Source organism: Dryobates pubescens, chromosome 4 (genome assembly GCF_014839835.1).
Source record: "Dryobates pubescens isolate bDryPub1 chromosome 4, bDryPub1.pri, whole genome shotgun sequence".
In the NCBI taxonomy this organism is placed as follows: domain Eukaryota; kingdom Metazoa; phylum Chordata; class Aves; order Piciformes; family Picidae; genus Dryobates; species Dryobates pubescens.
In genome coordinates this window covers 23278789-23294813 of record NC_071615.1, presented here as the reverse complement: position 1 = coordinate 23294813, position 16025 = coordinate 23278789, and the positions used below count along the sequence as shown (strand labels likewise).

Sequence of the window (16025 nt, the reverse complement as noted above, 5' to 3'; positions counted from 1 at the left end):
TATGTTTGTAGGCTTTTGGGGAGGAAATAACTTGTGATGATTTATCTGTAGGCTAAATGTGTGGTTGGTTTGTGTTTTCTAATAAATGGCTGAGCATGCAGATATGGGACAGGTGCTAGGACTGTGGCTAATGTTATTTGTATGTCTCTTTCTGCAGGTGGCTCTGTTTCTAATATGTATGCTATGAACTTGGCAAGATACAAATTTTTTCCGGAGATCAAGGAGAAAGGGCTTTCAGGCTTGCCAAGGCTAGTCCTGTTCACTTCAGAAGAGGTAAAAACAGAACAAAGCTTCTTGAACTTCATTTTTCCAGTGTCTGCAAAATTATGTAATTTTCCTATCTGTTAGTACACTGGTGCAACAAATTTGCCATCAGTGTTTGGCGTGGGATGTTGGAGCAGGTCAATGAGTCTGATGGTAAATACTCCTGCAAAAGCCTCCTGGTCTCCAGAAAACAAATATAGTTGTTCCTGCTCTTGGAAACTGATATAAAAATAGGTTTCACATGGGGCAAACCTGAAGTGGAATGGATGTGGTTTCTTGTGGAAGTCTGCCGCATTTGATTTCCCACAGCATAAAGTCTAGCAGGAGCCATAGGTAGGTTTTCGATGTCAAAAGTTATTTTCTGCAGATTTAATTTGTACTAAGCTGAGCACTTGTGGACTTGTGAAGTGGCTCTCTGCAGCTTCCACTGCGGCATGTCTGGATACAGATTGGTTGTGGTGCAGAACCAAACCCACTATAAAGCATTTCAGCAAAAACCAGCTGGGTCTTTAGACAGTTCTTTAAAACTAGATACATTTTCAGTGATTTAAGTTATTGAATAATCTGTTTAAACTGCCTGTGGGACATTGAGTTACATTCATTTATTCTGAAGATAAATTAAAAATAAAATTTATTTATTTCTTTTAAATTTTTTTTTCCCCCCTCTCACTCGTCCCCACAGTTTTCACAGTTTATCATTTGATGGGACAGAGTTGTTACTGATGGGGTTGCCATCATTGGGGGTGTTTAGGAGGAGACTTGATGGGGTGCTTGGTGCCATTGTTTAGTTGATTAGATGGTGTTGGATGATGGGTTGGACGCGATGGTCTTGAAGGTCTCATCCGGTCTGGTCTATTCTATTCTATTCTAGCTCCACTCTATAAGGGAGTGGGAATCTTGTAGTACTAGGAAAGTTACTAGAATAATTTTAGCTCTTAAGTTTATGCTCTGAACAGTTTGTAGCGTAAATACAAGCAAGGTTTATTTTGAAGAGGGCAGAGGGATTAAAGAATTGCATAAGCTGTCCAAGATGGCATATATGTTTTGAAATTAATCCAAATGGCCTAAATAAAGAGGTTTTGGATTTTTTTTTTCCTTTTCTCCTTTTCCTTTTATTTTCCTTTTCCAAGCAAAATATATCTGTCTGTGTATCTGTTTTTTCTTTCTAATAAATGTGTGTATGAAATGGCAGGCCAATTCATGCTTATTTCATCTTTTAGATAGTTGAGGGGGAAAAAAATTGATTGAAACAGTCCATAAATGCTTTTAAAGTAAAACACGTAGAATTTTAATCATGAAATAACATTTTATTTCATTGCCAGGTTGAACTAAAATGTATAGCCTCGTAGTCTAAACCAAGCATTTAATTTCATGATAGAAGTAGTTTTATTTGACACCCAGAATAGTTTTAGTTTGATGGCTTTGCTTCACCAGAAAGACCAAAACTGATGAGGAAAAGTAAATTGGTCAATGATTTGTGAGGCAATGATCTTTATCTCATACTTTGCTTGATTCACAAAACCATGTTATCCTTAGTACTTGATAATCACTTGCTGTAAAGCTGCCACTTTTAGTAGTTAAGCACTGTGGCTATGGTCTAAGATCTCTAGTTTTTATTTATGGCTGAGAGAGTGAGGGAGAAGATGTACTTATTCATGATATACTTATTTTAGGTCCACCTGTACTGAATCCAAGTTATGCTATAATTTGTAAGTTATAGGTTATATTTCACAAATCTGTTTCTCTCAGATATATCACGTTGTGAATAAAGGGCCCTCACTAAGGATAAGTGCATAAGTGCTTGTCATACAGTTGTAATGTTGTGCCTTTATACTTCTGAAGATAAAACTGGAGAAGCAAATGATGGAAGGGGAAAAAGAAAAGAAGCCATGATGCTATAACAAACTGAGTGCTGATTAGGAGTCGACACACATGCCTGCTCAGAGGCACTTACTTGTGTGACTTTCAGGGCTTGGCTTTAACGCTGTTCAGATGAACACTTTTTTGCTTGTAGTTGGTAAGTCCCAGTGTTTCAGTCTGGCACATATCAGATTGGAAGAGTTGCCTTGCTGTAGACTAGGATGCATGGGCTTATCAAGTACCTGATTTTATGTGATCTGGGGCTATGTATTTTTTGGATAATGTGAAAGAGTATGTTTAATGCATACCCAAGATCCTTATGTGCTCTGTTTGCCCTTCAGGAATAAAAAGGCTCCCTGGTCTTTGTGAGTAAAATGTTTAGCTACTTAAAATTATGGAGATATACCATGAACACAGTTTATGCAACTGTTCTGTGGTTCTCTTGCTGCACTGCACAGAGTGAGTCCTCTGGAGATGGTAGCAGTAGTAAAGAAATTATGTCTCCATTTGTGAATGTGCGATTGGTTGTAGTCATAGATATCAGCCCATGTTTTTGTCACTTTTTGCCATTTGAATTCTATCTGAACTCTTATTCTGACCCAAAAGGTAGGAATCTGCTGAATTTGGGGTGACAGAAGGTAGAAGAGGATGTGTAAACTTTTGAAATGTGCATGCTGATATGAGAAGTTTTTTCAGATCAGTGAAACAAAACTCCTCTACAGTGCAACTTCATAATGAAAATCATGAAGTGAGAGAGGCAACATTAATGCACCGTGTTGTCCTCTGTTGAAATCACAACAGAAATGAGCATTAAAGCAATCTCATAATAATTTAACTGCCTTATGCAATCACGTTTCTAGGAAGATTTTTCCAAATCAGAAAGTACAAATTTATCTTCTGGTTTGATGAGAACAGGGGAGAAGTACAGTACGTTGTCTCTGCAAACATTATTAAGGAATGAACTGTGTAGCTATAGTTACATAATAGCAGCAGCACATCTTAAAGGCCTTATTCCAATTTGACCTTGTGCTCAAAGGCTTAAGTTAAATTCTTACTCAGTCTGTAGCCATTTGTAGTAATGTGTCCAAATGAAACTGGGAAAGACATGGCAAGAGTAATCTCAACTCAATATTTGAAATTATTTAAATGTATATATATAATGTAGGTAAAAATACTACAATTTATGTGGATTTGTGTGTGGGTTTGATGTTTTTTTGGAGGGGAACTATGAACAAGTGAATTAGTTGACAGTGTTGTGACTGGAGCTGCTAAATGTTCTCTGGTATATATATATTTTTTTTTTTTCCTTGATGTGGTGTGTAATTTAGTGTAATGGCTTTGGTAATGATAAGGGGGGGGGGGGAGAAATTATTGTGTGTTTTTGATCAGTATAACTTAGAGACTGCTTTTTTCATCCATGAAACCATATTCCAACTCTGTATAGTAGTATAAGTCTTGTTCCTTTTCTGTCCTACTGAAAACTTGGCAGAATTTTCCAATGGGTGCAGAAGTACATGTGTGGGTGAGGAAAAAAATGTGTGAATGTGTCTTGCAGCCTGTTTTGTTTTGATATTCCCTTTGTTGTTCTTTTCCCCCTCTGCTTTTGGGATAGTTTCTCAGGCCTCTCCTTTCTCCCAGTCCCCTATGCCTTTTTTTAATAATAAGATTTCTTGTTTACTATTGTACTTAATTTACAGGTTTACTGCTTTCCCAATTTGGAGCAATCTGGTTATTCCTGGTGATTCATACCTTTCATTTGAACCTACTAGATAAAAAACACAGTGATGGAGGCAACTTGCATGTTAAGTGATTCACTGCTCAGTTGAAAACACCTCCAAACTTTGACTGAACAACACGCAGTCATTCTACAACTATTATCACCATTATGGATGTAATTTGATGTAATGTAAGACTAATTATCCACCCATGTGTGTTGTTTTTCTTGTAACAAGCTGAATGGGTCCTAAAGGCTTTCTGGATGTGTCATGTCATAAACCTGAGCTTGCCTAAAACTACCTGATAGTATCAGAGAGTGTCTTTGTATGCCTTTATTTAAAAAGTGGGTGATGGTGTGGGGAAACCTATTTGTCAAAAAGAAAAAGAGCCCTTTGAGATGATCCATCTCATCAAAATAAGCGTGACATGCTTTAATACCCTTAATATATTCATGCCCACACGTTCAAATGTTGTACATTGTTCATAATTATGTTCTGCAGTAACTGCATTTGTATGAACTCTCTGGAAGAAAAGCAATTAACCACCTGGCTTCACCTCCTGTATGAAAAGTAACAACTCTTGACATCTTTGTAGTTGCTGGAGTATATGCTATTTTGACTCTTCAGTAATAATGTGAAAAAGAGCCAGTTTTTATTTTTCAAGACAAGCAGAGATAACTCTGGATGATTTTGATTATGAGAACTGTGTAGTCCTGTGAGATGCTGCATACTCTCAAATCTGACCCCGTTATTACGAGTGGGTAGGCATTTGGAGTGCTGCAGGTTATTCAGAGTGGTTTTGACATCCAAAACCATCTTCCGATTAAGAAGGCTACTCTATCTTGAATTCCCAGGCCTGTCTTGAAGATGGATTAAGCCAAGATCAGCATACTCGTATTCTGGAATTAAGACAAAATGTCCTAATGCTGGAATAACAGGATCCACAGTAGAGCAGGTCCTTAATAGACATCAAAGCATCAATGTCAGGGGTTGGAAGGGACCTTGAAACATCATCTAGTCCACCCCCCCTGCCAGAGCAGGATCACCTATGCCAGATCACATAGGAAAGTATCCAGGTGGGTTTTGTATACCTCCTGAGCAGGAGACTCCAAAACCCCACTGAGCAGCCTGTTGACTGTTGGAAATAGGGTAAAATAGACCTTTGAATATTGGCTTAACCAAAAGCTTATAAAAAATATAAAATAGACAGTGGGCTTGACTATCCTTACTAGAACCATTTTACCATCTTCTAATTGAATAAACACCCACTTCTAACATCCTTTTAGTGGGTGAAGAGGCCTCTTCTGCACTCACTTAATGGCTTCATACACTAATGCCCTTTGTTCAGTGCAAAGGTGGCTGTGTGTACTCATTCAAAGATGTCTCTGTGATGAGACCTGGCTAAAATTCTTTGCTGAATAGTGACTTCATTTCCTGGAACCTTTGGCAGCATCCATATTTGTAAATACACTGTGTCCTGTCTAAGGTCCTCTTGCTTTCATAAGGGCTTCTAAGATTCCCATTCATGTGAACAACCTTCACAACACCATGGTTGTTTTTTTTTAATGCAGAGATAGTACTTTGAAAGCCTTGAAAGTACAAATTGTACTGCATCTAAAGGCTTTGGTAAAGCTCGGGACTTGAGCTCCTTGATCCTGCGAATAGAGCTGCTGGATCAGACCAAAGGTCAGCATAACATAGTATCCCGTCTCTGGCAGTGGCCAGCAGCTGGTATTTAGAGAAAGCACATAGAAAAATTAGCAGGATAAAGTGGCAGAGGCTCTAGATGTGTCATAAGATGCATCCTAATTACAGGTCCAGTTTTCAATAAGTGGTGTTTAAGGGCTTTCAGCCCCATCAGTTGCTTCAATAGCCTTCGGACCTTTCTTATTGTACATTTCGTAACTTGCATTTGTCATAGAATCACAGAATTGTTAGGGTTGGAAGGGACCTCCAGGAACATCCGGTTCCAACTCCCCTGCCATGGGCAGGGACCCCTCACACTAGATCAGGTTGCTCAGAGCCACATCCAGCCTGCCTTCTAAACCTCTAGGGATGGGGCTTCTACCACCTCCCTGGTCAACCTGTTCCAGGTTATTGATACTTTTCACTCAGTTCTATTAATATGTGTGGAAACAGTTAATAATTCTTACCTGATGACACTTTGGTGATGTTTACTTTTCATTGTAGTGCAGAACCAGCTTTCAAAAAAATTGCATGGAACAGAGTGGGGGTTTGTTTGCATCCCAGACTTTAAAAAGTGGCGCAGTGTGCTTTTTAAAAATTGTGTTTTCCTAGAATGGTCTGGGTTGGAAGGGACCTCTGAAAGTCATCTAGTCCAACCCCCTTTGCAGTAAGCAGGGGCATCTTCCACTTGATCACACTGCCCAGAGCCCTGTTGGGTCTCACTTTGACTATCTCCGGGGGTGGGGCCCCAACCACCTTCATGGGCAACCTGTTCCAGTATTTCAGTACCTTCATGGTAAACAACTTGTTCCTAACATCTAATCTAAATCTGCTCTTCTCTGGTTTGAAGCTATTGCCCCTTGTCCTATCACTGCAGGCCTTTGTAAACAGTTTCTCTCTATCCTTCCTGTAGGACCCCTTCAGGCACTAGAAGGCTGCTATTAGGTCTCCCTAGAGCCTTCTCTTTTCCAGGCTGAACAACTCCAGTTCCCTTAGCCTGTCTTTGTAGCAGAGGTGTGCCAACCCCCTGATCATTTTTGTGGCCCTCCTTTGGAACTCAATTCATCAGGTCCATGTCTTACCTATATTGGAGGCTCCAGAGCTGGACACAGTACTCCAGGTGGGGTCCCACCAGAGCAAAGTGGCAGAATCACCTCTCTGTATCTGCTGGCAATGCTGCTTTGGATGCAGCCCAGGATGTGATTTGGCTTCTGGGCTTCACGTGCACACTGTCTGCTCATGTCCAGCTTCTCAGCAGCCCGAAGTCCTTTTCCACTGGGCTGCTTTCTACTACCTCATCCCTCAGTCTGTGCTGATAGTGAGGATTGTTTCAGAACCCTGCACATAGTCTTATTGAACCTCATGAGATTCACCTGGGCCCACTTCTTCATCTTGTCCAGGTCCCTCTGGCATATTGGCAGCACTGCTTAGCTTGGTATCATCTGCAAACTTGCTGATGGTGCACTTGATCCCACTGTCTCTTTTCCCCAGTCATCAGCATTTGTCATTGTTAAATACATAGTGGTGTTGGCGCTGTGTAGCTTTTTCAGTTTGATTTTTGTGTTAGGATATGCTGTTTACAGTGCATACTCAATTTTTTTTCATGCCTCTTTTATTTAGTGTCATTACTCCATGAAAAAGGCAGCCTCCTTCCTGGGTATTGGTACAGAGAATGTTTACTTCATCAAAACAGATGACAGGTAAGCAATCAGATGTCTGAGCCTTTTTTAAAGTGCAGTACTGCTGTGTATTACCAACCTGCTTGTATGTAACTGAAAAAGTTTTAAATCTGTGTCCCTTAGAGGTAAGATGATACCTGAGGAACTGGAGAAACAAGTCCAGCGGGCCAGGAAAGAGGTGAGAGGGGGGAAAGAGAGCTTGAAGGAGAGAGGAGAAGCGTATGCAGACTGTGTGCTTGTGTGAAAAAAAGACAGACCAAGAGTGAGCAAAAATCTTAAAAATAGGGCTGTTAATGTTACCATGTCTTTCTCACAGCTCTAACCTGTTTGCCATAAACTTGTGGAGAAAGCCAAGACTCTTCAAAGGGAGAAAAATTCCACAGGGTGGAATAAAAGTCCTGAGTACATCACCACTCTGAAATATTAGTAGTATTTTGTCTAGGATTCCTCTTGTCCCTGCTCCTTTCTTAAGTGGGTGCAGTATTTGTTGTACCTAAATGACAGAGGGAAATTGTAGGGTTTTAATTATAGCAGATAGTGCTGTAATTACAGCAGAGAGCACTTCTGCACTCTGCAATACCTGTAACATGTGGCTTAGTTTTCAAAACTGTCATACAAGATACAAATGTTGAACTTGGTCCTTTCTAATATTGTAGCAAGAGTACAGAGATTCCACCCAGTGCCTCTTTTACCCCAGGGACCTTGTCAAGTGGAAAGTTAAAGGCCAGCATTTGGAAATGTACTTATGTGTGCGCTTGGACAACATATGCTTCCATGATCTGTAAAACAGCACTTATTCCAGTCAACATGATAGATTTTTAGAGAGCTTGGAGGTCTGAATGTGAGTTCTAAGGCACAGAGTATATTCTTTTAGCTTAGCTCACCTTTATTAGTTTCAACTTGCGTATCAGAGTGGTACAGTTCACAGATCAGTGCTTAGTTCATGATCTGTGAATACCCAGTGACTGGTGCAGTGCCTATGGTGTGGATGATAACCTACAATGGAATGCTATCTTGGAAAACCAGTTTATGTGTTTGATAAAAAAGCCAGGGCAGTACTGTTCTGTCATTCACTGGCATGACCACAGCAACTTTCACTAAGATCTGATTTATGTATGTATCTGCCAAACAACCATATCTTTTGTGAGTTTCATGTTAGATAGTGTAACTATTGACAGATGGTGGCCCCAATGACCTAGAAAATTTGCCTGCCTCTTCCTGTGCTTTGCATTATCTGTGAAAGACAATCTGTACTTTGCTCATTTGAGGAAGCTGGGAGGAAAAAAAGGACTGAAATAAAATGGAGGAAGAGGAAGCAGGCTGACAGCAGAATGAACTCTTTGCTCCTGCAAAAACAGAATTTGCTTTTTGGTGTAGGAATAATTTTAATGGTTATTTGAAAAACTGTGGCATTTATGATTTTTTTTAAAGGTCCGTCTCAGTATGGTGCTCTGCAATTTAAAAACATCATCTATGTTAAAATGCTCTGCTTACCAGAAAACACTTTCATTGCATTTTAATGGGAGTTACAGGTATATTGGAAGGGTTTAGTTTCATCAGAGCTTCAGTAAGTGTCTGTCCTTGTTAAATTGCTACTTGACAACTTTTTACAGAAGGACACTTCAGTAAATTACAGTAAATGTTCTAATGTCTAGACAATGGAGGATGCATTTGCTAGTAATATAAAGCACCAAGTGATCACTGAGTAGGAAAGTCTTAGGCCTCTTTTTGAAGAGTGTAGTCAGGAAGATTTATTTAACTAGAAGAATAAGTTTGATTCCCTTCTTGATGGGGAAATGTAAGGGTAACAGTCTTTGGAATTTGTAGAGGTCCTAGTCTTGTCCCCGTATTCAGTCATACTACCTGCTGCTTGCTGGGGGACCTTTGACTTTGTAGCTGTTGGGGAATGGTGTAGCTAACAGAAACTAGGTGCAGCAGATAAATCTGTGCCTCACTTGCAAGCATTTTGTGCTTGAGCTTCAGGCTGATTTGTAAGCTTGATTGACTTCTGTGGTAGATTGTACTAGTAATTCTTTGTGAATGTATGGGATAAATATGAATTCATTGCAAGGTTACTTTTCACTGCTGTAACAGCTCCTAAAGAAATGTAAAAATACTAATAAATCATAATTATATGCCATTCCAACAGTCCTCTGCACTGTTGAAGTAAAAATGTCAGTGTAAACCCTGAATCAAGCTTGTCTCTGTTTTAGAAGTGGCACTTTTTTTGCAAAGAGCAACCTTATTTCAAGTGAATTTACTTGACTCGTGTAGAGTGTGACTTTTCTGCTGATGTCTGATCTCCATGGAGTCTCAATTAGTTACATCAACAGAGATTTCCATCATCTGAGAGATTTAATTCACTGCAGATGAATTCCAGGGATCCCTGATTGTACAATCTAATAACTTCAGTAACTGCATTTTTATGCTGTGGGCCAGATGCTGAAACAAGCAGAGAGGTTAAGTTCCCTCAGCATATGTTTACCAACAAGTGAGACCATAGAGTCATTGCTAGGGCTAGTATCAGCAGTTTCATGGAGCTGTTGCAGATTTCATGAGTTAGAATAGAATAAACCAGGTTGGAAAAGACCTCCGAGATCATAAAGTCCAACCCATCACCCAACACCATCTAATCAACTAAACCATGCCACCAAGTTCCTTATCCAGTCTCTTCTTAAACACCTCTAGGGATGGTGACTCCACCACCTCCCTGGGCAGCACATTCCAATGGCCAATCACTCTTTCTGTGAAGAACTTCTTCCTAACATCCAGCCTAAACCTCCCCTGGTGCAGCTTGAGACTGTGTCCTCTTGCTATGTTGAGAGAAGAAACCAACCCCCGCCTGGCTACAACTTCCCTTCAGGTAGTTGTAGACAGCAATAAGGTCTCCCCTGACCCTCCTCTACTCCAGGCTATTCTTCTGTAGTTTCAGTTTCTGATCTGAAGTAGGTACAGGCAGATATATCTGATACGTGGCCTTGTCTGCTATTGTAATTGCACCCATGCTATTAGCTGAGTGGGAAAGCAATCAGCAAAGCCAATGAAACCAAAAGGGGTGGCTTCTGATGGACTGCAACCTGACAAATTTTTTGCTTATCCCACCTGTATGAGATACCCAGCAGTCTCTCTTGTAATCTTCAGTTATCTACAAACCTTCCTGTGTTCTAAATGGGTAAAAGCAAAAGAACAGTGCTTTGCTGTAGATCAGGCATGAGGGGCAGACAGTGATGGTGACTCTCCTAGTAGTGGTGTGTGCCAGTGCTGCCAAATGCAAATGGTGCTCCCCAACAGAAGACAAGAAAAGGGTCATTGTAGAGACAGTGCAGGTGGAAGCCCTGGAGGGATAAGCCCTTTCCTTGCATGGACAGCCTGCTGGCTGAGCTAGTTGCTGCATTTTGTTCAGAAGACTGAGAACTGAAAATCGGTGTATAAAGAGAGAGATCAAATATCAGATATGTTTTGATACTGACAGAAGTTGCACCTGTTGAAACAATCTGAAGGTGAAGTCTGCCCTGAGATCATGTTAACTGGAAATGGAAAATGCTTGTGTGTTGTTTTTTCTTTTTTTTTTTTTAAACATTTGTTTGTGTGTGTTTGGTTTTGGTTTTTTGTTTGTTTGCTTTTTAACTATCAGCACTTTTACATACAGTACTTTCTGCTTGGACACTGAAATGTAGGCTGTCCTAGACCTTTTCATACTTTAGCTCTGAAGACACACTAGAGGAAAGGAGCACCGCAAATGACAATTTTTCTTTTTCCTGTTTTGAATACTGTTGCAGGGGTCTGCACCATTTCTAGTCTGTGCTACGGCAGGCACAACAGTGCTGGGAGCGTTTGATCCTCTGGATAAAATTGCCAATATCTGTGAAAAGCATGGCCTCTGGCTTCATGTTGACGTGAGTTTTTGTACTGTGCAGTTTTGTTTGACATTGCTGGGTTTTATAATGGCTATTTTTCTTTTGACTGTTGATGTTTCCTGTAGAATCAAGTTGGGCTTTAATAAGATCTGTTTTTTTTATGTAAAAAATATTGGAAGTATGTTCTAATTTCTCTGTTACATGTGGTGAAAAACAGTAAATAATTTGGTTGTGACAAGCATTGAAAACTGTTTTGTAATTTTCCAACTATTTCAAAACCATTTGAAAATTAGTTTCTTCTTCTTTCAACCTCCTAAAAAATGTTTCAGGGGTGATTATATATAAATATAACTTTGAATTCTTTCAGTGTTTTATTGGCAAATAAAAACATTAGGATTGTGGTGTGTTTAGAATAGAATAAACCAGGTTGGAAGAGATCTTTGAGATCATTGTGTCCAACCTATCATCCAACACTACCTAATCAACTAAACCATGCAACCAAGCACCCTATCAGGCCTCCTCCTAAACACCTTCAATGATGGTGACTCCACCACCTCCCCAGGCAGCCCATTCCAATGGGCAATCTCTCTGTGTAGAATTTCTTCCCAACCTCCAGCCTAAACCTCCCCTGGTGCAGCTTGAGACTGTGTCCTCTTGTTCTGGTGCTGGTTGCCTGGAAGAAGAGACCAACCCCCACCTGTCTACAACCTCCTTTCAGGTAGTTGTAGAGAGCAATAAGGTCTCCCCTGAACCTCCTCTTCTCCAGGCTAAGCAACCCTAGCCCCCTCAGCCTCTTTCATTTAAAATTTCTAGATGTATTTGAGAGTAGGGTATGGGAAAAAGACTGAAAGCTTTCCATGTGAGTAACATCTGGCCTACAGGTGTACACAAATGTGCTATGGTATCATGAACATACTATGTTTCATAATGTGAGCCTTTTTTTTTTTTTTTTCCACTCAGAACCATTAGAAATATAATATGTGAAAAGGTAGAGTTAGACCAGGCATTTGCCATTCAGAAAGTGTCCAAGAAATGCAGTAAGGAGCTGGATGTTTTTTCCCCTTTGTTTTTAAGCAAGCATACCTCCCTCTAGCTTTATAGGCAAGGCTTTTGGAATGTTTTTAGGATCTGCTTTCCTTTGAGAGGTCTGGCTTCTTTTTCAATGATTTACATGTTATGCAGTCTGAGTTACAACAAGTGAGTACTGCTGTTTGGTCCTATAAGTTTGGAGGAGAAAAAGATTACAGTACAATTAAAACCAAGGTAAAAATATAGGGAGCATTCTGTCTAATTTAGGATGACTTGTGTGTTGTTGGGAATCAGCATTATCTACTGCAAAGGGTCTCAAGAGCTGTTTATAAGAATATCTTCTAAGAATGTCAGTGGTGTTATTTCCAGATTTACACTAATGTATCTCATTTCAGAATATTTTCTGATCCCCAAAATTGATATCTTTGCCTTAGGGAGCCTCTTTTCATTAAATAGGAAATGATAAATCTCATGATCCTCAGGAAGCACAAAAGGCAGAATGTCAATATAAAATCACTGGGATTCAGGAAGATAAATTTCAGTAAAGTCAGAAATAGTAGATAAGCTCTCACATAGAGACAAACCTAAAGAGGAAAAGGGATTTAAGGAAGAAGCCCAGACTGTGTCATGAGTAAAGCCATTCAACAGCCCAAGTGCAGAGACTATAACCAGGCTTATGTTGTGCATATTATGTATCCATATGTGCATTCCAGTTGCTTATTGCATTCTATTGTACAACTGTGATGCCTTTCTTAATTACTTTGCATCAAAAAGTGCTCAACCTCCAGCACTTGTGTATGTCATGTGTTGTGTTCATGGAGCTTTAAACACTCCATATGAATATTTCTGCCCTGCTGGTCCTTACTTTGACTTTTCTTTTTCCTATGGCTAGGCTAGTACAGAAAAAGAGGTTTGATCTGTTTTCTTGGCTGATGTAGTTAATCACTGCAAATGCTGTGATTCCCATTGCTTATCTCTAAGCAGTTTGTTGTATATGTAACAATTGGTAACTAGGTATGTGAAATCTACTATATTGCATGGGACAGAGGTGATACTCATTGTGTTGTGAGCTACCCTGCAGTACTCTGAGCTGAACTAGTTGTAAACAAAACATGTCAGACTAGTTTGATCGATCTATCTTCCTCTTGTAGCCTCATGGTTTGAGAAGAAGCAGTTATCTTTATTGTGTCTTTGCAATATCTCATGAGAAAGAATCACAGAATGTTAGGGGCTGGAAGGGACCTTGAAAGATCATCCAGTCCAACCAGCCCTGCCAGAGCAAGATCACCTATACCAGGTCACACAGGAATGCATCCATGCAGGTTTTGAATATCTCCAGAGAGGGAGACACTGCAAGCCCCCTGGGCAGCCAGTGTTCTGTCATCCTTACATCCTATGCCTCAACTTCCACCCACTGCCCCTGGGGCAGTGATGTCACTGGGCATCACTGAGAAGAGTCTGGCTCCATCCTCTTGGCACTCACCTTACATGCCAAGCTGCAGCTGTGGTACTGAGTGAAAACCTGGTGGAAAAAATCATACCCAGAGAGCAGTTGCAAATGGCTCAGTGCTGAAAGGGGAGAAAATTTTGAGCAAGATTCCACTAAGTTCTATCCTAGGATTAGAATTTATCTGGTATTTTCAATAATAACTTGGATGAAAAAGAATATGCTGACTAAATTTGATAATGACATAAAACTCTTGTAAGAGGCAGTGCAAGGACTGGATTAGAAATCTAAAATATCTTGGCAGTTTGAAGAAAAAAGTTTCAAAGCTAGACTACAATAAAGATACAGCTCTAAATTTAAGCTGTAACAGTCAACTGCACAAACATAGGCAGGGGATTGTTGGCTAGAGAGAGCTTCAGAAAAAGATCTGGGGTTTGCAGTACATCACAAATGACTGATAGTAAGCGTTTTCAAATAGTGATAAATGTTTTTTTGGAACTGAATAAAGAAGATACAATCCTCTTTTTCTTCCTTGTTCTGTATCTGCTTTATCTAGATTGTTTCCAAATAAAAAGCTGTGTTTAAAGAAGGTTAAGGATCTACAGGAGAAAGATTAGAAAATAGTAAACCAGTGAGGATTAGCAAAACTGTATCTAGAAGTTATGAGGGAAGATAGAAAACACTGACGTTATTTAAGCTAGAAAAGACAAAAGAGGCAATATGTAATAGTCTACAGATGCTTTAAAAGCTGCTGCCAAAAGAAAAGGAGCAATCTGTTCCTCTGACTACTGCAGCTATGACAAGAGGTAACGTTTAGGAGTGACATTTTCAATGAGCCCAAGTTAAGTGGCTAAGTTGTCAGTCTCTGTCATTAGAGTTAGAATAGAATAGAATTAACCAGGTTGGATAAGATCTTTGAGATCATCAAGTCCAACCTATCACCCAACCCCATCTAATCAACTAAGTGCCTCATCCGGTCTCTTTTAAAACACCTCCAATGATGGTGACTCAACCACCTTCCTGGGCAGCCCATTCCAATGCCCAATCACTCTTTCTGTGAAGAGCTTCTTCCTAACATCCAGCCTAAACCTCCCCTGGTGCTGCTTGAGACTGTGTCCTCTTGTTCTGGTGCCGATTGCCTGGGAGAAGAGACCAACCCCCATCTGGCTTCAGCCTCCCTTCAGGTAGTTGTAGACCTCAATCAGGTCTCTTTAAAACCAGACAAACCCAGTGAGTATTAGTCTTTTTAGGTGCCTTCTAACATTTGGGTTTTGTTGAGGGTAGTTTTTATTGGTGTGTTTTTGCATGTTGGTTGGGGTATTTTTTTTGCCAGCCCTGGATCCCCCGGAACTTCTGGGTAAAGAATCATAGAGCTCAAATTCACTTTTAGTACTGTGGTTCAAGGATTTTAGAACACAGGCAGAAAGTAGCACCAATAGTGCTGAGGAGGCAGCAGCTCTTGATGTCTCTCTGCACCTGACTTTTCACTTTAATCACAAGTCGGATGTGTTCATTGATTAATAATCTCTAGAAAAGACAAGTGTTTGACAGAAATGGGATGAGTATGGCTGATCTTGCCTGTTAAGGTGACCTTTTGAAGGCCTTTTTCTAGTCCTGTTTTTCAGAGACAGTATGAACAGACAGACACCCTTGGATGCAAATTTTGTAAAGATAAATGATATATCAGTGGATTGTTTATGGATTGTGACAATTGGGGCATAACTTGGTGACTGCTTTGGCTTTGAATCATAGGCTGAGAAGAGAAAAAATTTGTCTATGAATAAGAAGTTCAGTTGGATTGGCTTCCCATAACATGGCAAATTTAGGCTACTTGTGAAAACCCAGTTTCAAGTCACGGTTCCACCACAGGATTACTGAAATCTGAGACAAATAATTTCCTGCCTTAGGTTTCACCTTGTAGATTGTGAAGCACTCCTTTCCTCAGCAAGGATGTTGTGAGCATGACAAAACCAAATATGATGTGATGCATTAATCTGCTTCATTAAGGAGAATGACATGTGTTAAGACAAGTTATTAAACTTTCATGCCCCTTGTGACTATGTAAATAAAAAAAAGCCCTGAGTCCACATGTTTTGTGGACTAATGTTTCCTGTGTGTCTGAGGAGCCTTGATTACTACTACACAGGGAATTTGCTTAAATGGATTCTGCCTGCATGAATATTGACCTTTCCCCCCCCAACCCCCTTCATATTTAACAAGTTCTCAAATGCACTCTATGGCATGTTTACTGTTTATTATGTGTTCTGCCCATCACTCCCCTTCAGTTATTTGAGAACTGAAGATTAATGGCACCTGGTGGGTGAATCCCTTGCAGAATTCATTTGTAAGAATCATCGTTCAGTTACCCAAAAATTTAACTTGTGTAATAAAAGCTAGTTGTCTGTGTTCCTTCTATAGTCTATGGAGAGAGGTAGCTGCAGAAGGTGAAAGGGACCTGGGGGTACCGATTGACAGCTGGCTGAATATG

The 16025-nt window shown here is 40.0% G+C and overlaps 1 protein-coding gene across 1 annotated transcript in view; it reads left to right on the top strand.

The window, feature by feature from the left end:
* GADL1 (glutamate decarboxylase like 1) overlaps positions 1 to 16025 on the top strand; it is an 81779-nt gene that overhangs the window by 17116 nt on the left and 48638 nt on the right. The window contains exons 6-9 of the mRNA XM_054160936.1: positions 158 to 273; positions 7146 to 7225; positions 7328 to 7382; positions 10984 to 11100. Of these exons, the coding sequence (XP_054016911.1) occupies positions 158 to 273; positions 7146 to 7225; positions 7328 to 7382; positions 10984 to 11100 (368 nt within the window). The remainder of the gene's footprint in view (positions 1 to 157; positions 274 to 7145; positions 7226 to 7327; positions 7383 to 10983; positions 11101 to 16025) is intronic.